This window comes from Artemia sp. Qi Xiang Cuo, chromosome 18 (genome assembly GCF_049724085.1).
Source record: "Artemia sp. Qi Xiang Cuo chromosome 18, ASM4972408v1, whole genome shotgun sequence".
Classification (NCBI taxonomy): Eukaryota; Metazoa; Arthropoda; class Branchiopoda; order Anostraca; family Artemiidae; genus Artemia; species Artemia sp. Qi Xiang Cuo.
In genome coordinates this window covers 43145599-43168930 of record NC_142811.1, presented here as the reverse complement: position 1 = coordinate 43168930, position 23332 = coordinate 43145599, and the positions used below count along the sequence as shown (strand labels likewise).

Genomic DNA, 23332 nt, shown 5'->3' with positions numbered 1-23332 from the left:
ATCCACACCCACCTCAAATTTATCCTCAAAACCCTTCCCCAAAAATTCAGCTGTGAGTATCTATGACAATTTTCGCACTTTTCGTACTAGTATTAGTTTCTCCGGACACAGAACAATCGAAACACGCCAGAAATCATTCCAAAACATACCAGGCTAAAAATACTTCTCGAAATGTTTCTCAGTCACTCAGTATTCTAGAATCATCACAAGGATGAACCACTTAATATGTCCTCTATGCTCAATTGGACAATATAATGACTCACTTGCATTAAAAAGGAGTATTACTCATGTGCTTATAAAGAAAATCAAGTGTCCAACCTGTGGTGATGTGTGTTTAGGATTGCAAGCCTTAGCTACCCATATATCCAGTCATACATTAGATATAATTCCAGGATATTTCTCAAAACAAAAAGTTGAGTCAATTAAATCTAATTCTAGAAGTGAGAGTAACGAGCTTGTGAAAGATTTTGAGAGACACTGTCAAATTACAGAAAATTTCAAAGCTAGAAAGAACGAAATTGATCAGGACGAGATAAGAAATGATCTTGCTCATTCAGTACAAGCAGATTATTTAAAAAAGTGTCAATATCTACTACCTATAAACGACGACGAAGATTTTCTAAAATTAAAAGCTCAGCTTCATATTGAAAATATAGTTGACAAAAATAGACTTTTTGAATATAGTTCAAAAAACTCACTTTTATTAAATACAGAAACTGAAGAAATTGAAGAGTCTCAAACATACAGTTTACCTACAAGCACTAATGATTTCATGTCACCGCAACAGACTGACATATCTACAGTCAGCCAGTTTCCACATTATGGCGACAAAATTTTGCCCATTAGCTTCAATAATCAAACAAGTTCAGGTCATTTATTCGATAAACGAACGAGTGACTGCTTGGCCAATAGTCACTCCTATCCAAGCCAAAAATTTGTAACTAGCCAATTCACCATAGTAAGACCTCAGCCAGAAGGACTAAATAAGATAGCTAACGCATCACAAGACTTCGGAAAACAACTCAAATCAATGCCTAAAAGGTTGAATAGTAAACAAAACTCGATATCAGATCAATTTACTGCATTAAATCCTCTGCCTTACACAGTACAAACAACAGCCAGTGCATCCCAAGGGTCAAATCTCTTCGACAATCAATCAAATCCTACAATATTGATGACTGAACACAACGAGAAATCAAATCGAGAAAGTTCAACAAATACTTATCATTTATCGTTAACTGACAGGCATATAAACCTAGATATTTCGGAGGTGAAGATTTCCAAAGGGTCAAGAAATCTTCAAACTACATCGTCAATAGAAAAACATCCTAACTTACTAGGCAATGATCCAAACTTTCTAGAAAAAGAAAATAAAAACTGTGTTCGATTTTCTACAGTGGAAACACCCGAAAATACTTACACGGATCACAAAAGGGACAAAAAATCTGCAACAGAAGAGAAATGTAATGAGCGCAGGTTGACATTTGAAAATTCAGAAGTACTGTTAATTCATAAAGCTCTGTGTCACACAAAAGGTGCCAAATGCAAGATTTGCAAATGGCATTGTAATACCAACGAAGAGCTGCTTGGGCATTTTGAGAGAGAGCATCCAGAAAAAAAACACATTTGTGTCCGATGTGGAAATGCATATAAAACACGAGGCAGTCTGATAGTTCATTTGAAGGTCATTCATCAGGTTAAAGAACACAACTCAAGTGACATATTGTCTTCTCAGGTCAGTATAAACAGTTATAATAATAGTGTATAATTGAAAAATCTACCATCAGTCAGGGGCGGAGCAAAATTAATTTTTCAAAACTTAAAGTAGGGGGCCGACTTATTGTTATTTCAATTTCTTTCAATGAACACACTAAAAAAATTTGCAATGAAATACCGCATTTGGATATTTTGCAATGACATTACCACTTAAAGGTATTTTTCAAAATCTAATAGGGAGAAGGGGGCAATTACTCCCCCCTCCCCCCCCCCCCCATTGACGGACGATTTAAACCCAGCAAAATTTACAACCACAACCTGTTCAGCACTAGTAGACTTTTATGAGCACTTGTTATTTCAGGGGCCTTTTTAAGTCTCATTGGCTGAAGAATGCCTTCTTGTTCTATTGGATAAGGAGAAAGCATACGAATATAAATTAACTGTATACTGAACAAATTCAAATCAGTAGCTTTGCCAGCTGGGAAGGGCTTACGTAGTGCCTGCTCCCTATTAAATTTCATGCATAACTGTGTATTTTGTTTGCAAAATAAAATAGCAGATCTACAGAGCTTCCTTCCTTTACGCCCTCAGCTGCCCAGAACCTTGTACTGATTGACCTCATACTAAAGGTGTTGCGGATTACGAATTATGTTCTACATACCTTTGTACCCAAGGGATAGCAAGGGATAACAAGGGTTTGCAATAACAAGGGATGCAGGGTCTCACATTTTCTCTTAGGGCACCTTAAGATTACGAAAGACTTATTATAAAGAATAAAAACTGAGGGGGGAAGAGAGGGTCAGGGAAAGATAAGGAAAGAGTGAGAGAGAAGAGAGAGAGAGAGAGAGAGAGAGAGAGAGAGAGAAGATAGAGGGAAAGAGGGAAGAAGTTTACATTGGTGTGTGTTCATTGATAGCTATTCATTGAATGAGCTGTTTGGTACAAAGACCAGTCTTTTCAAAAAGCAAAGTCAATCAATGACTAAAAATAAAATTCAAACCAAGTGTTTTTTTTCCAGGACGTGAAATCTCATGGTCAAATTAAGCCTTGGGAATGTGACAGTTGCCACAAAAAATTTACAACTAAATACTTCTTGAAGAAACATAAAAGACTTCACACAGGTAAGCAATAACTGGTCATGCTATAGTAAAAGGTTAAGAAATTAAACTTAATAGTTAAGTTTACTGTCCATAGACTTCCCATTGAAGTAAAAAGTGAAGTAAGACAAAATTCTTAATCCTTCTCCCTTCATTATAAATAACTAGTAAAGAACCAGCTTTTTGTGGTCCATTTTCTATAGCATTTTTCAATACGATTTTCCATGACCTTGGCGTAGTTCCAATAGCATTATATTTTATATAGGGCGCATAAATCTGGGCCACTTACACAAATCTAGATATCGTTGGTATTTTTTTTAACTCAAGCCTTTTACAACTAAACCCATTTAATAAAGAACAAGAAGAAATGACGTTGAATAAGTGAGTAATTTCTAATCATTGTTTTTTGTTCTCTTAAGGAAATCCTAGAACCACTGTCAATCTTTGTTTCTTCAATAAAAACAACTGGAAAAGTACAAAATGTGTTTTCCGTGTTTAATTTCCCAATAAAACTTCTTAAACACATTGAAATAGTTCGGAAATTGGTTACTTGCTGCTAGAATTATTTTTGAGGCAGTTTGCATACCTAAAAAAAAAACTTACAAAAACAACCAGTGGTATCAAAGAGGGGAGTGGGTCAGGGGGTTGTCTACCCCCTGATTTTTTTTGCCCCCCCCCCTAGATTTTGAAAAATGTTCTTTTTGGATTTTCATCGAAAAACTGAAAATGACAAATTTGCACTCCATAGATTCTGAAAAATATCCCCCCCCCCTCCGGCATTTTCGCGAACAGAGACCCCTGAAAAGAAAGTCCTTAGTAATACTAAAAACAACCACCACACTTTCTTTCCAAATTGCGATACATTTTCTTTTCTTACTGCAATAATCAGGAAACAGACATAATCTCAAGGTTGTTTTTGCAGTAGCTTCGACTACTAAAAAAACCTTCCACAAACAATTGTCCTAAAAAAAAAAAAAAAAAAATTCAGAAAATTTTCTTTTTCCTTAATCCAACATATCGTTAAAATAGTCAAGAAATAATGCTTGATGTTTTAGTTATTTTGCGGTAGCTTGGATCACTCCCGAATCTCTCAAAATACCAAAACACATTTTTTTGTGGTTCTACTCGCCTGTAAAATTGTTACAGTTTAATTTAGCTTTTTTTGAGTTACCACAGCCAAGGGTCCGGGAAAGTGTATTACACACTTCTCAATAGCAAACCCCTAAAACATTCAATGAAAATAGACTTTTGACTAAAAGAAATTTAATTGGTCCCGACTCAAACCCTGAACACATTATGCAAAACCCTTTAGCCTAAAAGAAGTAGACTCTATGTTGAACTAGAAAACAAAAATTGATGTTAAGGATGATAGGATCTTCAAAACGCCCTCCCTGGCCCTAGTTTGGGCTGTAACTCAGTCCATACAGTATGACCAACTTATAAATGAAGGAAGTGGTGCTAATGCTAGAATAGAAAGTCACTGGCGCCACCTAGAATTTGGTAATTTTATTCCTTTTTGTCAACCCTAAATTACTGCATACTTATATTTCAAGGTACTTTACCCTACAGTACCTTAAGGTACTTTCTTTTAAGGTACTGTCAACCCTAAACTACTAAGGTACTTTATTACTAATACTTTATTACTAAGGTACTAGTAATTACTAATTACTAAGGTACTTTTAAGGTACTTTACCTTAAATTACTACATACTTGTCTTTTAAGGTACTTTAAAATGCAGGGGAGGGTAAAGTAAGTAGACCCCGGCGCCCCACCGGCGGATCGACCGAACGCCGCCGACAAGAGGCCCGGCCGAACGCCACCGAAGTGTCGCAACGCCGCCGGCAAAGGCGGCGTTCGGTCGACTTTAAATTAATTTTGCGGTAATTCTTTATTGCGTCAACCGCAATGTCGGAGCTTATCCTTCTTGTGTGGTTTAGTATTTCGATTTTCCTGATTAAAAATCAAGCAGGGCTTGCACTATCCCCGAAAATTTATGCGTCACCCCGAAAAAAAATTTGGTTCCCCGAATCCCCGAAAATCACGGTGCCACCCCTAGCGATTTATCACCAGTGACTTTCCCTGCCAAATATTACTTTGCATAAAAACCAGACAGATGCAATATACAATTGCATTGCAAATATTGCAATATACAAAGTTCTTCATATGTTGACAAAAAAAGTATTGTCTTTATGAAATGAGACATTATGAGTTTAAATCATTTCGAATCCAGTTTCCCACTTGCAATTCCTTACATCATTCGTAGTCAAGAATTTCATTTTCAAGTTGAATAGAATTAGAGAACGTAACATTCACTACAGTCTGATTTTGAAATTGATAGCAGAAAGATCGTTTCTACAACTGAATTGTAAGTTTGCAGATTTTTGTTTTCTTTTGCTGTTTTTAGATAAGAATTTCTTAATGTTCAATACTCAATTGTTGAATGCCTGATAGATCAAAGAAAATACAATCTTCTGCCTGAAAATATTTTACCCCCCCCCCAAAAAAAAACAACAACAAACAAACAACCTTCAATTGAGACAAAATTTAGCTATAGACTAAGCTATGTACAAGGTTGGGGAATTAAAGATTGAAACGGAAGTTACCCCAAAAATATGATTCATAAAAAATTGTAAATTATTGCCTATAGGGGGCTATCATTTTTAAAAGATAATACCTCATTTTTATATTGAAAGCAGGGATGCCAAAAAGGTATTTATTTTTTTCATTTAAAGCGGAGATGGAAAAAAAAAATACTATAAAATCCCCTTCAAAACCATTGAAATATTTTGATAGACCCAGGGTCCCCCATTCGGACTTGTTCATTGTCTTGGGTATTTTGCGATTTCTCATAGGCTACTGGCCTAATTTGGCTTTTGGGTGTGCTCCCTTTTAATTAGATTCTTTGGATCTTATTGAATGCCACGGCGAATCTATGCCTCAGTTTTCCAATAGTTTGAATATTGGAAAATTATTTGAATATCTGAATAATTTTGCCTTTTTTGTTGTTGTCGTCGTACCCCTTTACTCATACCCTCAATTTTTTTTTTCAAGGAACACTAAGCGGTTTAACGTTATTTCGCGTGTTTGTTTGAACCATATAGTGACCTAGTTAATTATTAAATAAATTATTTTTTTTAATGTAAAGCTGAGACGGTATCCTAGCAAGGTGATATCCAGAGGGGATGGAGGGTAGGGAGGTATTACATTTAAATGATAATATCTTGAAATTTTTTTTAATGAAAGCAGGGATTCAAAAGTTTTTTTTTTTTAATTTAAAGCAGAGACGGCATCCTATCAAGGTGGTATCGAGAGGGGGGGGGGGGGGTCGGGAGCTATCATAAATAAAAATACCTCGAATTTTTTTTGGAAAGTAGGGATGCCAATAAGTTAATTATCTTTTTTTATTTAAAGCAGAGACGGTATCCTATCAAGATGATGGTATCCATAGGGCGGGGGGCATAGGGAGTTATTATATTTAAGTGATAGTACCTTGATATTTTTTTATTGAAAGCAGGGAGGCCAAAAAATTATTTTTAAAAAATCAAAGTGGAGACGGTATTCTATCAAGGGGGTATCCAGAGGGGGGGGCGATAGGGAGATATTATATTTAAATGATATAATGTCAAATTTGTTTATTTTTAAAAGCAGGGATGCCAAAGAGTAAATTTTTTTTTTAATTTAAAGCAGAGAAGGTACCCTATCAAGGTGCATGATGTCCAGGGGGGGGGGGTTAGGGAAGTATTGTATTTAAATGATAATATCTTGAATTTTTTTTTATTGAAAGCAGGGATGCCAAAAAATTTTCTTTTTTAATTTAAAGCAGAAACGGTATCCTATCAAGATGGTATCTAGAGGGGGAGGCATAGGGAGTTATTATATTTAAGTGATAGTAGCCTACTTTGATTTTTTTTTTTATTGAAAGCAAGTATGCCAAAAAGTTTTTTTTTTTAATTTAAAGCAGATACGTTATCATATCAAGGTGGTTTCCAGAGGGGGGGGGGGAACTTATTATATTCAAAAAATAATATCTTGAATTTTTTTATCGAAAGCAGCCTCAATCCACACAAAGATAAGTTGATTTTTATTCATGATAAACGTAATATAAGCCTACAGTTAGAATTCACATCCAAGTTTTACAGACGGAATTTTTTTCAACCGGTTAACTCCCAGATTTTTTGTCCCTCCACGTTTTTCTAAATATACCTTTTTTACACATACGAATATTTCAACTTCTATTAGCATACCAGCCTTCCCTTCATGTGTTGCCATAATCTTAAAAAAAAGGAAACTCAATGAGAATTCCCATAGGGAAAATCTCCAAGTCTTCACAGTCTCAGTTAAAAGTATCGAATGTCATAATGTTTTCATTTTAGTATAATTATAATTGAGAAACATATTCGAATCATACAAGATTACGTTGAATTGCTATGCATGCTCTTCGAAAAGCTGTTCAATTTTCTGATATCGTCCATTATATAAATTCATTCAAGTTCGACCAAGCTAATTGGTTGAGACTGACACATTGATTGGAAATTAACTTCTATTTTCTTTCATCCACATTTCGTCATTGGAACTGATGCTTGATTATTTTTTAAGGTGAAATTTTAAGTTATCCTATTCAAAATGATTATAAATGATTTTGGAAAAAATTGATAGGAAAGGTTGAAATGTTTTTGCGTTTTACATATGTTTCTGCTTCCAAATGTGTGTTTCCTGAGTATATTAAACATTGTTTTATGTTTTATGTACGGTAGATTTCGAAACTTGAGTAATGTTTTGAAATATGAATCAACACATGTAAATTAAAGAAGGAAGAAGCCAAGCAAAAATACTCGGTACAACATCTTTGTCCAACCCCTATGATAATTTAAAATTAACAAGATTTTCGTGAGTTATACTCGATGTATTTTTTTTTTTAATATTATTAAAACCCGTTTTTAGTACAAGGAATTTTCAATTTCAATTTCAAAGTCGCCCATTTCAACTGTAAGGTGACAAAGCAGATATTGGCAAAGGGCATAATGAAAAAATTAAGCTTCTAAGTTCAAACTTATATTCAAAGTTTTTACCCAGATAACTGACAAATTTTGTGATAAAGCATTCGGAGTTTTGTATGCAGTAATGCTTGATGCGAAAAACTACTAATTTTGATAATTGTTTATGTTAAGAATACGGAGCTAATAGATAATTCAACTACCATGCAAGGGTTCTGAAACACCACAGCCATTTCGTTTCTACCAGATTTCTACGTCTCTTGATGAATAACAAAGAAGACAAGTTTCAAGCCAGTGACTTTTAAAGTTTTGAACTCATGAATAGGCTCGAATCTGTTGTAAATTTAAGCTGTGATTTGAGAAAGACTGATGAAAACATTAATTTTTGCGGTCAACATTGATCGCGCCGGCGGCTCGGCGCGCTGTTTTTGGCCCCACCACCGCCGGTCTTCCCTCATCAGCGCGGCGCCGGGGTCTAAAAGAAAGCAGAATTTCGTCACCATTAGACCTACCAGCTTAAATTCCACCAGGCTAATTAGCGTGCCTAGATTTTTTCCGGCTAACCCGCTTCTACTATGTGCAAACTGGATGTTTGACTTCAAATAGTTCTCGAAAGCAAATCCTGTAAATTAATTACTACTCTCAGATACACCTTTAATCTTATAAAATTTCAAATTAATTATATCAACGATCAAATTTTCTTTGAAAGTATCTACTGTTTAAAATGGAATCGCCAGACGCTCATTCAACTGCCATGTTAAGTCGCTGGAAATCCAACTCTAAAAGTATCCCGTTCTCCTTGACTCAGTCTTGAAAGTTTTATTCTCCAAGTACAACAAGAGCGTAGGAGGGGCGAAAAGCCGCTTCTACAATTTTACGGAGTATAGAAAACGCGAAACTGAAAAAAAAATTATATATCTGATTTTACTGTTTTCCAAAACCGTGTGAGAACGATATGAATGATTGTTAATTTTTTTTTTTTTTAAGACACAGTCCAGATTTTATTTTAAATACTAAAAGGAAAGTAAAATATCCTCTATGTTTAAATTTCACTCATCTTGTGCATCAAACATTCCGAGTTAGCAGCCCCTCCTACAATTTACAAACTATAACCTCCTGGGACCTGGTGTCCACGTCTGTGGACACCCCCATAAAATATTTTTTGTGCAAAGGCCTCGCCATGTAGCAAAGATTCCGTTGTTTCAACGTGCTTTTTGGACCTGGAAAGCCATCTACGATTTTTTTCAGAAAGTTTCTGCGACTTTTACTGGTGTTTTTACAAACTAGAAAAGGCTAAAATAAGGAGATGAAAAAAAGCAAAGGTAAGAAAAAAGAAAAAAAAAGAAAGTGGTGAAAACGAGTTCTGAGAAAAATCAGGTGTACTCTCTTGATTGTAGACAGTACTTAGATAGTTTTAAAAGCAGTTAGTTTGATAAGCGCCATCATTTGGAACTTGAAAAACCTCCATGTCCACGTCTGTGGACAGGCGGTTCCAATCGATTAAAAAGCTAGGGTTGATTTTTTGTAGCTCAAATCTTGATTCTAATGGGGATAGCAGAAGCCAATGATTGTTTGATTTACTAAATTGGCAACAACCTAGCCGCCACTCACCCATAAGAAATTGCCACCCCCGTAAAGTGTCCCTACCCACCCCCATTCTGTCTCCCCTACCCTTTTCTTCCTTACTTTATAAAAAACTTTAATTATCTTTTTTGCAAATAAAATCAACCAAAATAACAACCCGTAAGTCTGCTAAAAATTAAACTATTTTGTATATATTATTTTTTCATTGTTGAATATTTGGTTATTTTATTTGTTACCCTTTTTATCTTTTTATTTTATGACCTTAAAAATATTTTATAGTTATGACCTATATTTATGACTTTTGTATTTTGTATTTTCTGACTGTTACCTGTCGTGTTTTCGTTACATTGGTAACTATTTGTTGTTATTGTATTATTTTGTTATTGTATTTTTTTTTTTACTAATAAATTTAAATTTGTTCCACTAGGGTTTTTGATAGTTCTTTTGCCAATCTCTATCTATCTATCTATCTATCTAGCTATTAGTTTCAAGCTCACTGAACCTGTTCCTTTTTTGTAGTTTCCCTTGATGACGCCCTTGGAATGCTCGATGAGAGTGACCTGGACCTCTCTTATTTAAATGATGATGAGGAATGGATAAAAAACCACTCCTTGTCGTCTTCAGACTGTGATGGTGAACCAGCTGTTGCAGCCATTCCGTCATCAAGCAGTTATGCTGTTCTTCCAGATGTTGAAAATGAAGAATCTGATGATGACGTACCCTTAGCAACCCGTGCCAAACGCTTGAAGGCTGACGAAGTAGCAGCAACCTTGTCCTGGAGGAAGTCTCGGCGGTTCGATAATCATCATGGCCCGGACGTGGGCCCCGCTCATTTTTGTTGGCATTTTGTTGGCAAAATTTTTGTTGGCATTGTCATCCTGATCATTTCCAGGACCACGACGATTGGAGTACAGAACAATTCTTTTTGCAATATTACCCGGAGAGCTTCTTCAAACGTATAGCTGTTTGCATGAACTACAACTATCAGTTGGCCCACCACAAAAGCTTGAATGTAACTCCAGACGAGCTGAAAATTTTTGTTGGCATTGTCATCCTGATGGGGAACCTCAGATTTCCTCGGATCCGCATGTACTGGTCTGGGAAGTTTAGGGTGGAAGCCATATCACAAAAGATGACTCGAGACAGATTCTTCACAATCCGATCAAACCTGAAGTTCGTTGTTGATTCGGAAATCTCAGACAAAAAAAAAAAACCAAAAATAGGCTTTGGAAGGTGCAGCCGATCCTTGACAACTTCAGGAATATCTGTCTCCAGTTGCCACGTGACAGGAACTGTTCAATTGACCAACAGATGATACCCTTCCAGGGTATGTCGACTCTCAAGCAATATGTACCTAACAAGCCCAATCCGGTTGGATTAAAGAATTTTGTCCTTGCCAGCTCCTCAGGGCTGATACTTGACTTCCAAATCTACCAGGGAGCCACCACCCTGGAAGAACAGCTGGTAGAACATGGCTTGTCAGCTGGGATCGTACTGCGCTTGTCTGAGACCCTACCAGAAGGCGCATACCTCTATTTTGACCGATTCTTTTCGTCTGTTAAGCTCCTCGACATGCTGGCTGAAAGAAAAATAAATGCGACCGGAACTATCATGAAGAACCGTTTAGGTGCCAACGGCCCAACGCTTTTTACCGAAACAAAAATGAAAAGAAAGGGCAGAGGAACCTCTGCCATGTCTGTGCGCTCAGATAAAAAAGTAGCCGTGACCAAGTAGTATGATAACGAAGTGGTTCTCCTGTCTTCAAACTGCAAAGGAATAGAAGAGGAGACAGAGGTCAAACGTTATGACAAGCGCCAGGGGTCTTACGTGCAGGTCAAATGTTCACAAGTAGTCTCCGACTACAACACCTACATGGATGGGGTCAACCTTGTGGACCGCATAGTCAGCTATTACCGATTTGCGACGCGTACTAAAAAATGGACTGTGCGTCTGTTTCATCATTTTGTGGATCATTTTGGATCATTTCGTGGCACTAGCCAATGCATTTCATGAGCTGAAAGGCCAAAGCCCAGAAAATTCTGGTGACCTCAAACAGCTCATTGATCTTCGTTTCAACGTGGCCGAGTTTTTGCTCAATTCTGGAAGCTCGGAGTCACGAGGTCAAGAAAATAGCAACGAAGAGCCATTGGGTGAAACTCAACACCGTGTTTTGAGTGAGAAAAAGAGGCCAATCCCTCCACCATATGCCAGAGCTGCACTGCATCTACCAGAATTTTGTGACTTGGTGAATGCAGCCCGATGCAGAAGGCCTGGATGCTGCAAAAGGTCAAGACGGATGTGCTTGCAGTGTAAAATCATTCTCTGCTTGACACGAGACAACAACTGCTTCAAGAAATTTCATGAAGAGTAATGTTTTATTTTCAACGTTTTGACATATCTCTTTTATTAGACGAAACAGATTTTTACTATACTCTGAGCTCGATAGGGACCCAATTTCCACACCTGTGAACAACCATCAAATGGTGGGAGGGGGGGTCAACTTTTTTTTTTAGTTGATCAATGGTCAAAATGATTTTTTCTAAGTCAACTAAAAAGAAATGAACATAGTCAGAAAAGTATTTCTATGGTCAGGTCTCAGGAGGATAAAAATAATTAAACTGAAAAAGAATTTGGGTACTTGATTTTACCGCTTTCCAAAACCTTGTGAGAATCGTAAAAATGTGTGGTCAATTAAACTTTTTTTTTTTTTAAAGATACGGTTCATATTTTATTTCAAATACTCGGAGGCATGCAAAAAAGCCTTAATCATCGTAATATATATATATATATATATATATATATATATATATATATATATATATATATATATATATATATATATATATATATATATATATATATATATATATATATATATATATATATATATATATATATATATATATATATATATATATATATATATATATATATATATATATATATTATTATTATTAGTTTTTTTTTCTTTATTATTATTATTCTTTACAGACTATTTTACAAAGTTAAAAGGACGTTGCGAATTATTTAAACTTTAAAATGTACTTCAGATATGCATCACAGCAGATTGAAGCAGGCTAAAATTGAATTTTACCATAATTTGTAATCTTTTTAACAATGTTTTAGGTTTAAAATAGAATTAATTAAATCCACAAACATTAAAATAACAGCAATCGCAAATTCTTACCAGAGGCAACTTGATACATTTTTTAGAGTTATTGGTATATTTAGGAATAAATTAAATTTACCTAACATTGATGCTGAAAACTGATGGAAATTTGAAACATAGTAAATACTAAAACCCCATTTAATTTTTCAAATTTATTACAAAATCTTTCGTGCCTTTTTTTGTCAGTTATTTAAACCGCCAGTGACCAGTTTTATGTAATGTACTAAACAGCGCCATTTAGTCGGGGCTTCGGCCACGGCTACGATAGTTGTTTATAAATAAATGAGTCTATGAGTCTATGAGTGTATAATATATCCTGGGCATTTACAACTTTTGGCCTCCGAGTCTGCCTCTGATTAAGTAGTTGGTTATACCACCGTGTCTCTAGTTCTGCCTCTACGCCTTCAGTGTGTATGAAACTACTAACTGAACTGTTTGTTGGATATATCTTCTATATTTTCACATGTCGGTGCATAAGCTTAGATAAATAAAACACAAATAGGGTGGCTCCTGTCTCACCTGTTAAATACCTTGCCCGTAACAAAGACTCTTAACACTTACATTAGGACCAATGGAGGGACGCTATGAAATCCTGGGGAAATTATGGAGAGAAAACTACCCCCTTTAAAATAACTTATTCCTGCTATTATTTAAAGAGAGCGGGAAACTATATAATTGATATAACCAAGATATAATTGATATAACCGACTAATCAGCATTTTTGTTGCTTTTTTTTGCTTTCGATAATTATTTTCAGCCAAAACATAGTCTGCTCAAAGTATGCCTAAGTTTTGCTAGGAGAAATCTTGGCAGTTAAAGCAGGCGAGTGCACTTTGAGCTGATGGAACTACTGGGGAAAGAATTCTGCTTTCTTCGCCCTATTTGGGCGAACAAAGTCGCCAAACGCTAGATGACGATGGCAATTTTCCTTTTTGACAATGGCCCCAGTTTCGTCTCTTATAAGTTTCATATACCCTTTGATCGTTATTCTCGTTAACAGTAGCTCTTTTTGCTCTAGGAGAAGCGCCATTTAAGTGCACTCAATGTGATAGATCATTCACGTTTCAACAATCGTATCATAAGCATTTACTGTACCATTCGAATGAGAAACCACACGTCTGCAAACATTGTGGTAGAGCATTTAGGGAAATATCAACGTTGCACAATCACGAGAGGATACATACTGGAGAAAAGCCTTTCGCATGCGAGACTTGTGGTATGTATTTTTCACTGAATAGTCTTCTCCTATCCAGACCCTTCGCGAGCCGATGCGAAACATATTTACTAGGTTAACAGCTATATAGAAAAAAAAAGTAGAGAAACTATATATAATATCACAGAGAAAAAGAGTTTACCTGTAAAAAAATATTGTGACTAAAAATTCTCGTTCTTTTCAAAGGCTTAAAATTTCATACAAAAGAACAAATCAGGTTTCGCGTTCCTTTCTCTGACTCAAAATTTGACATAACAACAACACGTAAAAAGGGCAGGGTTATTAATCACCCCTTTTCTGAAATACCTTTAGAAACAATATTTATGACTGTAAAAAAAATGTGCCCATCGACTTCACCAGAACAGACCAATGGAATTGAAACACACTTTTTAACAAAGAAGTATAAGACAGTATTCACTCGTTCTCTTAAGTGCTACTTTTCTGTGTGTGTTCAACAAGAGGATGGAAAAGCTCTTTTTTAAATAAGTTTTGACTGAAGAGATGTAAAAGTGCATAGATGAATGGGTAGCACTTAAATTTAGATTTAATAAATATATTATGGTTTGCTTGTTCTAAGCAGTTGAACTACAGTCTTTACTACATACCCCAATATGGCATTGGCTCACAAATACAGTCAAGCTTCATATTCATTCAGGCCTGTGTAAGTACCTCAAGTCTCCCTCAGTTCTTTTATTGAATATGCAAAAAAGTGCATATATCTTACCGGGAACCTATTGAAATCTCCACGTGGATCAAATCTCCAAACATGTTTTTGTAGAATAAGTTTTACCAAAATACTGCGTATTAAGAAAATACATATTTTCCAAAATACTGTTATTTTAATAGCTTTGAATGTGTTCTCTTTCAGAAAAAAATTGAAAAACTAATGCAGAGGAAGAAAGACAGAGCGTTGCAAGAATTTTGAAACTTTCCGTCTCAAACTTGCAGGATATTTCTTGGCATAGAGGTGTTTAATTTATTTCGCTCCGTTTTAGATATTATATTCAAGATGATCATAAACACGAGGGTGAGATAACCTTATGACAAAATTTTGAGCAAGAATTATTTTCATATTCATTTTGACAACGATTAAATTAAAAATCTTTAATTTTAATTTATCTCTTGTTAACAATCTTTAATAATCATCTATTCTAACTTAAAATCCAAGCAGATTTAATTTTAATTCTTATCAATAGTCCATTGACAGTCTGTTCTTGCACAACATGTGCAATTATTTTTTTATCTGCAGGAATAAAAAATTGATTAAATTTTAATTTTGTCATCCAGACCTAAAGGCATGGATGAATATTTCAACCCAGCCAGAGAGGACCTGTCTCGGGCAACAGGAAAACTGAATACATTCATCCCTGCCACATAATGTATATCTTGTATGATTTGTCAACATCTATAATGACCAGGCAACATGGAAAATAGGAAGTAATAATTGAAGTATTATAAATATTCAAACTTATGCCATATGCCGTTGTTCATATTTTATCTGCTAAGATGTAAGTTGAGGTATTACCTTCTATATCAGTGACACAATTGTGAGGCTGAAATATTGTTGTTGTTTTTTTTTTATCAAAGAGAAAATAGATTCAATAGCAAACATTTAAGATCTTTTTATGAGTCAGTAATGTATTTCAATACACATTAAATAACCATCTTTGCAGCAGGAACATATAACTAAATTTATTATCAATACTAACAATGGTTAAATTTACCTTAGTCAAAGAGAAACGCAGCAAATATTAGAATTACATTTGACATGAATAAACATCAGAAAACAAAAATCAGTCACGCAGAATTTCTGAGCCAGGGAAGGCGTGACAAATTTCTCTCTACATCAATTATTTTGTAAAAAAATGGTGTTCCTCATACACTTTTCTAACAGCATATTATTTGGTTATATAAATATAATATAAATTATTAGATTCTCAAACAAATTACTGTGTAAGTACCTAGTACGTCGTTAAGATTTTTAGGATAGATTCAGACTGCTCTTGGGTACTTTTATTTGAGAAGTCATTCTATATCCTATCTGACGTTATACGTTTATATTTTCAGACAAAACAAAAAGTACAGCAAATTGCAGAAAGGTACCTTAGGAATTTACTCCTCTAAAAGATAGCTAGAAATAAAAAGAATGATTCGTCAAGACAAGTCTCATTTGTACATAAAATGAAAATATATAGATATTAGAAACAACGATGAACTTCTTAATTAGGACAGTAAAAAAATAAACTAAATCTCACAATATATAGATGATTACGAAAATGTTTTTCTTTAGGCATTATTTCAAATACTTAGATAGATTTCAAAACGAGACATGATAAATACTTCTTTTCAATAGGCAAAAGCTTTCGTCAGAGGGTGTCATATTTAGTCCATAGACGAATTCATACAGGGGTAATGCCCTATGCTTGTACCACATGTGGGAAGACATTCCGTTATAAGGTAAGAACGAAATTCAATCCAATAATCCATACTAACTACAAAAAAACGATAAGTAAAATATTGCATGATTATAACTTTAAATGGGCTGGTTTTACACGTTAAAAATTCCACAAGTAATCGCAAGTCCTTTGACAGAACAAATCAAATTTGAGACGCTTATAGTCATTAGTAGAGATTTATAAATTAAAAAGCTCCTACAGAATGCCATTTCACTTTCATCAAGCAAGGACACTTCTGTTTAATACATATAGAATAGTTCATAAGGTTGACCCAACACTAGGTCGCGATTCCATTCGTTACTAGGCTACGACTTGATAATATGACGTGACTCTATTTCCGTCATAAATCAAAAGCAATACACATTTTTCACCCCCGCGTGGCTTTTTACATTTGTGGAATCTCTTTCAACATTTCAAGCAACAATACTACCAAGCTTACATAAAAAAGAAAAAGAAAGAAAGATACCTATATTCTAAAAATTAATCACACAATATGCATAGTTAACTAGACAACTGTTCTGCAAAAATAAATCCTTCGGTCCTGAAACAGGATTAACTAATATTCGAATAGTAGCTACTATACCCAGTAAAATTACAACTTCTACTGAAAGGTGAAAAGTGTAGAGAGCAGGGCAGATGTATTCCTCCGGGGGGAGGGGGCAGATTAGATGCTTTAAAGGGGTCTCGTCAATTCTCAGCTACGCCAAGAAACTTTGTGTACTGATCTACGCCCTAGCATAACGTTTGCACCTCGAGTGACACCATTTTTGGGCTACACTTCTGAAGTAAACGACTAATCGGCCTCGCGTAACTTAGTAACATCTAAAGATGTTCAGTTCAAAGCCATTTAGAATTGCCTTCGTGAAGCGAGGGTTAGCATCCTTTTGTTATTAATGAAGTTTCACAATAGAAGGTTATCAGCTCAGCAGAGTAGCTTCGCCTGATAAACATTTATCATGTGCGTATTAGTTGAACTTGATAGGAACACCAGAATATACAGAAAAATCCACATAAAGCAGAAACGAGCCAACAGATCAATTATAGACACGCATTCAGATATACCTGGATATGTGGCTCTCCACAGATGGTACAAAGCTTTCCAGCAGCAAAAGAGACTTTCAAAATTTGGCTATATACTTCTTTTTCATTAGATCTGCCGTTTAACAGAATCAATCAAACATAGAAAAGAAGAAAAAATACGGATCCCTATAACAAGACTCTGCTGATGATTACTACACTTGGAGGCAGAACAAGTCCAAGTAACCAACCTACTTATGCTACTGCCTTTTGCAGAACTTCTAGAGCCTGTGTCGGTAGATAAACAGCTACAGCAAAAACGAAAGGTCATCAGAAAATTCTGGATCCATATGAACAAGATTTCCGCATAGAGAGCTATCTAACCCATGGCCTGATTTATATTACAGCTGAACAGTTTTAGAGCTGAAGCAGCCACTGGAAAAAGACTAGCATTATTCTCGACAGCGCAACTCAACATCCAGCATAATTAACCTACTGTTTTTGGCATTTTAGTTTTCCCCAATACAACCTCCAAATTGTAATCATCCTCAAGACCAGACTGGCCCTTCAGACGTCATTTTGAAACAATAGTCAAGTGGATAAAAAAAAACATGAAAAATTTAAACAACACATTGCCTGGACTACTTCCAGAATCAAAAACAAGCAGCCTATATGTTCGCCAAGAATGGCAGCGTGCTGAGTTCTTGAAGTTTTCTTTTTTGTTTGTTTTACGCTTCATTTATCTCTATAGTCACATACACTCCCAGGTCATTACCATTTTGAATTGAATATATATTTACAAATTTGTATCAAATATGTATTCTTCATAGTAACACAACAGTAAATAAAGTAGAGATATAACTATAAAACATAGCAATAATAGAGTTGAAGTTCAGAAGCTCGACCCTTGAAAACACGACTGTGTTCCAATCACATTTAAGAAACTTGAGAAACCTAATTTTAGTAGTTTTTAACTATTGCTATTACGAACGATTCATTGTAGCATATAGTCACCTGAGGCTAAAACAGCCCAGACTTTCGGTAGCTTCTTGTGTATGTATACATAAAGAGTGAACGCTTCTTGGGGGCAAAGACATTGGGACAGATATGTTTAAGCCACACTCCCCAGAATTTCGAGTCCAGATGCGGCTTTATCCTCTGTTCTGTCCGAGTTTTAGATAGAATAAAGCTTAAAAACTCAAAGCTTTACGTCTGAAAAACCCTTATATAGAGAAGAAGTCGAATTTCTAGTGATAAGAATACCAATAACTCAAAGTTAATTCAGTTTAATGATTATTGTTATATATTCGAAGTTTAAGGATTAAGATTTGAATTCAGTTTTTGGGCCTTTAACTCGAGGTTTTGATGTCATAAAAAGGACGACTCGAGTCAAGGTATAAAGGGTTAATTACTTATTAACATGTGACAGGAGTTACCGCAATTAATACCTAGTAAAAATGGGAATAATAATAGTACATCTACCAACAATAAAATAAAAAAAAAAAACGATAGAGCTGCATGTTTGGTAAAAGTTTTGGTAGAGTAAAAGTTGTATGTTTTTTTGTTATGATTGTTATTTAATTTCTGCTCGTTTTGGGTTTCTTTTATTCTTTAATAGTAACTTCTGCTGATTTTGAGTTAATGTAGGTTTTTATTTCTTCTGATCTTAAGTTTAATATGTCCTTTACTTTTCTTTGAAAAACTTCTTTTCGGAAAGTTTTTTTTTTATACTTAATGTCATAAAAAGGACGACTCGAGTATCGATATATCGAAATAATTACTAACGAACTTGCAACAAGAGTTACCGCAATTAATGAAAGTAAAAATGGGAATAATAATAGTAGACCTATTAGAAATAAAAACAAAAAAATGGTGGAGCTATATTTTTGGTCAAATCTTTGGTAGAGTTTTACTTTAAACTGAAGGTCATCCAACATTTGACGCAAGATTATTACTGAAAGTTTAGAAAAATGGCAAAAGTGTATGCATAATTCCTACTTTGAATTTGAATACGCCCTCATCTATCTAAGATGGATCACTGACCAACTGATATGGGATCACTGATCGCTTATTGGATCGTTGGTACGCTGATATTGGAGGAAAAGGTATGTTTCGGGCACCAAGGACGGTGATGATACCTGAAAAATCAGCGAATGTCCCATCCTCTGATTTATCCAGATTCAAAGCAATATATCAAAAGCAACTTGATATTCATATAGCCAAATAGCATACAATTCACTGCCATGCTTGCACACATAGGAGGGATGAGCTTGGGAATTCTCACCCACCTTTAAAGGTTGTGCCTGAATATGTTCTTCTGGGGTTTCAGACTTCTTCGCCAAGAAAACCCCACTGATACACATCCTTAAGAGTCAGACCTGTTTACGCATATAAAAAGCAGCATTACTAATTTTTTTTTTCCCCACTTCATAAATTTTGAATCTATAAAGGAACGTTATATCGATTCTTTCTTATTTTATTTGCTTTTCTTTATCTCTAGTGATGATCATTGAACGTTTGGCCAAAATTTAAAAAAAGGCCACAATGGTCATAACAGCCACAACAATGGCTCAAATTCGTATTTCCTGCTACCGTTCTAAAATACCAATAAATAATGGCTAAATGTATAGTCATTCGTATGTATTCAAGGACTTGACGCCCGATTATAAGCATCCGATTACAAGACTGTTATTTTTGGACCCGATTACAAGAACTGTAAATAGCTCACTGAAGGAATATAAAAGAATTAGCTTCAAATTTTGTCGTTTTCAATTATTTTTTTTATTTTGTTATATTTTTTTTATTTTTTTTTAATATATTTTTTTTGTTATATTTTTTATATTTTGCTGATGTTCGTGATCCCCCCCCCCAAAACAAAATATTTAATGCTTTTGATTATACGGACCATCTCCAAAAGCCCCATTCCACAAAAGCAAATATTTTTCTCTGTATACGATTGAAAGACAGCATAATTTTCGGAAATATTTTCCATCTAATCAGGTGATTTAGAACAGACACGGCTTCAAACTTGGGTTATGAACTTCACCTGTTTCAGTAACTCGGTTTGGGGAGAAGGGATAAATGTTCCATTTATAACGGTATACATCAAAAGGAGTTCGTGGATCTCATCAAATTAAGGCAAAAATAATAGTTATTTGAACTTCCTCTCAACATAGTTTACCCCTTTTGTTATTCCATAATTGTTCTTAAATTCTAAGAATTCTTTTTAACCTTGACTTGTTTATAAGAAGACGTTGAAATAACCATTCTTATCAGACAGTGAATATAAAAAAGATAATAATTTTCAGAAAGATCCAGTCTGACACACATCACACATAGTAATTCAACTTTTATTGTTTTGCATGTTTACTATCGTCTTGCTATAAAAATGGCTTTAAATTTTAGATAACTTCATTTTGCAGATAGTAAACCTTTGATAAACAATGACGTTGGGAGCATTTCTCATCTAAATACAAGGAATTCGTCGTATCGTGTCTATACATGGTTTAATGTTTAGTTCAGACACATAAGGGTTTACCAGTCTGTAAAGCTAGTTACTTGAAGTAAAAAAAAAACCTTTATTATCAAACTGAAGAGCAATCAATCATATAGAAAATATGGTCCTAGAAAGTTGGAACAATATTTGATAGCCAACTGAAATTTCTAGTATTGTTTTTAATGGAACAATTTGATTATTTTCTAGTATCAGATTTTGTATTGGTAGTTATATGAAAATATTTACTAAATTATTGAACTATCATTAGGCTAAGGCTATTTCTATCTTCACAAAGTACAAACAATGCTTCATTTTTGATAAAAAGGAAAAAGCAAGCAATTGAAAATATTTCTTTATTCTTAATTTTGAATCACATTGTTTCTTCAAAAACTTGTTTTTACTTTGTTTAAATCATGAGAAATCATAAAAAATTGAACCATCGTACTTCAGTTATATTTATTAAATAGACCTATTTATTATTCTATTTATTTATTATCTATTTATTCTATTATTTTCTATTTATTAAATAGAAAAACTATATTTATTAAATATTTATTATATTTATTTAATATATTTATTAAATAGTTATATTTATTATATTTATTAAATTAATAATTTTATTTATTAAATTTATTAAATATTAAAGAGAATAAATTATATTTATTAAATATTAAATAGGGTATCAGGCGGGTTCGCAAGGCTATATTCCGGAGGAGAGAACAAATTTGAAAAAAAGAAAAACCCATCAAGGGAAAACTAACGTTATAAATTATTCAAATATCGCAAAAACTTCACTTTCAGAGGGGACTTTTCCATGCACTTAAATGAGGTGCGTCCAGAAAATTTGGCACTAAAAATCTACTTTCTCATTGTTGACAGGCTTAGGGATTGAGGGGTTTTGGGTTTCGGATTTCGGGACTGACGTTCGCGAGACCCATGCATTTTCTGTTGCATAAAAAATAACATTCATTTTTTTTTTCAGAAATCTGTGTAATCGATCAACCTTTTCACACCTCAGCTTTTTTACACAATTGTTTTAACTATATATTTTTTTTTAATTTTTACTGCATTTTTTTCTTCTTCAAAAATTCCAGGTTAGTTACAAAAGTCATAAGTGTACCTCAGCTTTGCCACCAACTGAGCCACTGCGACAGCCAACATACGGAATACTTAAGAGACTTATCGACAAAAATGCGGAACATGATCTGATGCAAAATAGCGGACCAGTCGTTGATGAAGAGCGACGAAAAGTATCAAATGACACATTTTCCTTTGAAGAAATACTCAATGAACCGATTAACTCAAATGTGGACTTACTAGCGATAGCCGTTTCCAGTTTAGGAACCTACCCAAGTCCTGTTGTATTTTCCTGGTCATAATAAAATGTGAAATTGGGAGATATTTTAGAAAACAAACCAGTAATTACATAGAAGAAATTTTTTTTTTACAAGTGGGTCAATTGCCAAATAAAACAACCCAATAATTGCGAAATAAAATATCTTGAAACTTGGCAAAGAAGGTACTTTGCTGGTTAGATTAAACCAATGATCCCAAAAACTAATCAGAATTTCATATTTTACTGCTTATTTGAGTTACTATGCTTCCATGAATTTTAAACAATTATTTACTTTTCATTCTAAAATTTTTGTCAATTCGGGACATAAAACCTCAGTTTTAGATTTAATTTGAACAAGGCAAATTGGGAGTCAATTAAATGTTTTGACATAAAAAAATAAAATAAAATAAAGACGGAGGTCATCGACTTGGCTTTTAAACAGTTCACTAAAGTATAAAAATAGAGCATATGTAATTAGATTATCTGCTTTTTATTGTTTTTTTTTTATAAAAAAAACAAACCCGGTCTTGCATAAAAACAAACCCGGTCTTGAACAGGCGAGTTGTAAAATTAGCGAAATATACATGTATAATGCCAATTATTCTCTGGCTACCAAATATGAAAATTTTGAATTGTCATCAAACGAAAGTTTAAAAAGTGCTGACTATAGAAAATCAAAAGGATGACCACGGATGACTATTATATTTTTGTTTTTTTTCCCTTTTTTACTGCTCCTAATTTAGTGCTCAAATTTAAGATATTACGCAACGTTATTTTTATGTCACCATTATTATAATTACTTATGTTATATTTAATTTTACTGACAATAAAACTAGAACTTTTGCTATTAATGTCTACTATAGGTCAACGAATTAGCCAGTATACAACCCGGCTAAATGAGACAGTTCTGTGAGAATTTATTTACTACTGCATTTATAATTATTACTACTACATTTTTACTAGTTTAAATATAGTTCTTGCCTTTGTTTATATCCCACAAGCCAGGGATCGCTCCTTACTTACAGTTTGTTCCCACGAACTGCTTGATTTATTCCGGAGAGGACCAGGGTTTCTTCGTTAGAAAAAAAGACGAAAAAAGCTGAACAAAGTGATATTTATGGGATATTATCCAAGAAAGTAGAAATCATGAGTACAAAGTTAATGATTATTCGGTAGTATTTTAAACAACTCTAAGTTTGTAACAGCAATGAAATACAAAACATTTTTTTCCAATACAAATCTTGGCGTTCAAAA

At 34.2% G+C, this 23332-nt stretch overlaps 2 protein-coding genes across 2 annotated transcripts in view; one reads left to right on the top strand and one right to left on the bottom strand.

The window, feature by feature from the left end:
* Positions 1-23332, bottom strand: part of Cul4 (cullin 4) — a 252089-nt gene that overhangs the window by 155586 nt on the left and 73171 nt on the right. The window lies entirely within an intron of this gene.
* Positions 212-22915, top strand: LOC148941520 (uncharacterized). Its single transcript, XM_089103969.1, has 5 exons — positions 212-1735; positions 2735-2837; positions 13579-13776; positions 16127-16230; positions 21837-22915. Exons 1-5 carry the CDS (start codon positions 212-214, stop codon positions 22119-22121), a joined length of 2214 nt encoding a protein of 737 aa, XP_088960095.1. The 3' UTR covers positions 22122-22915.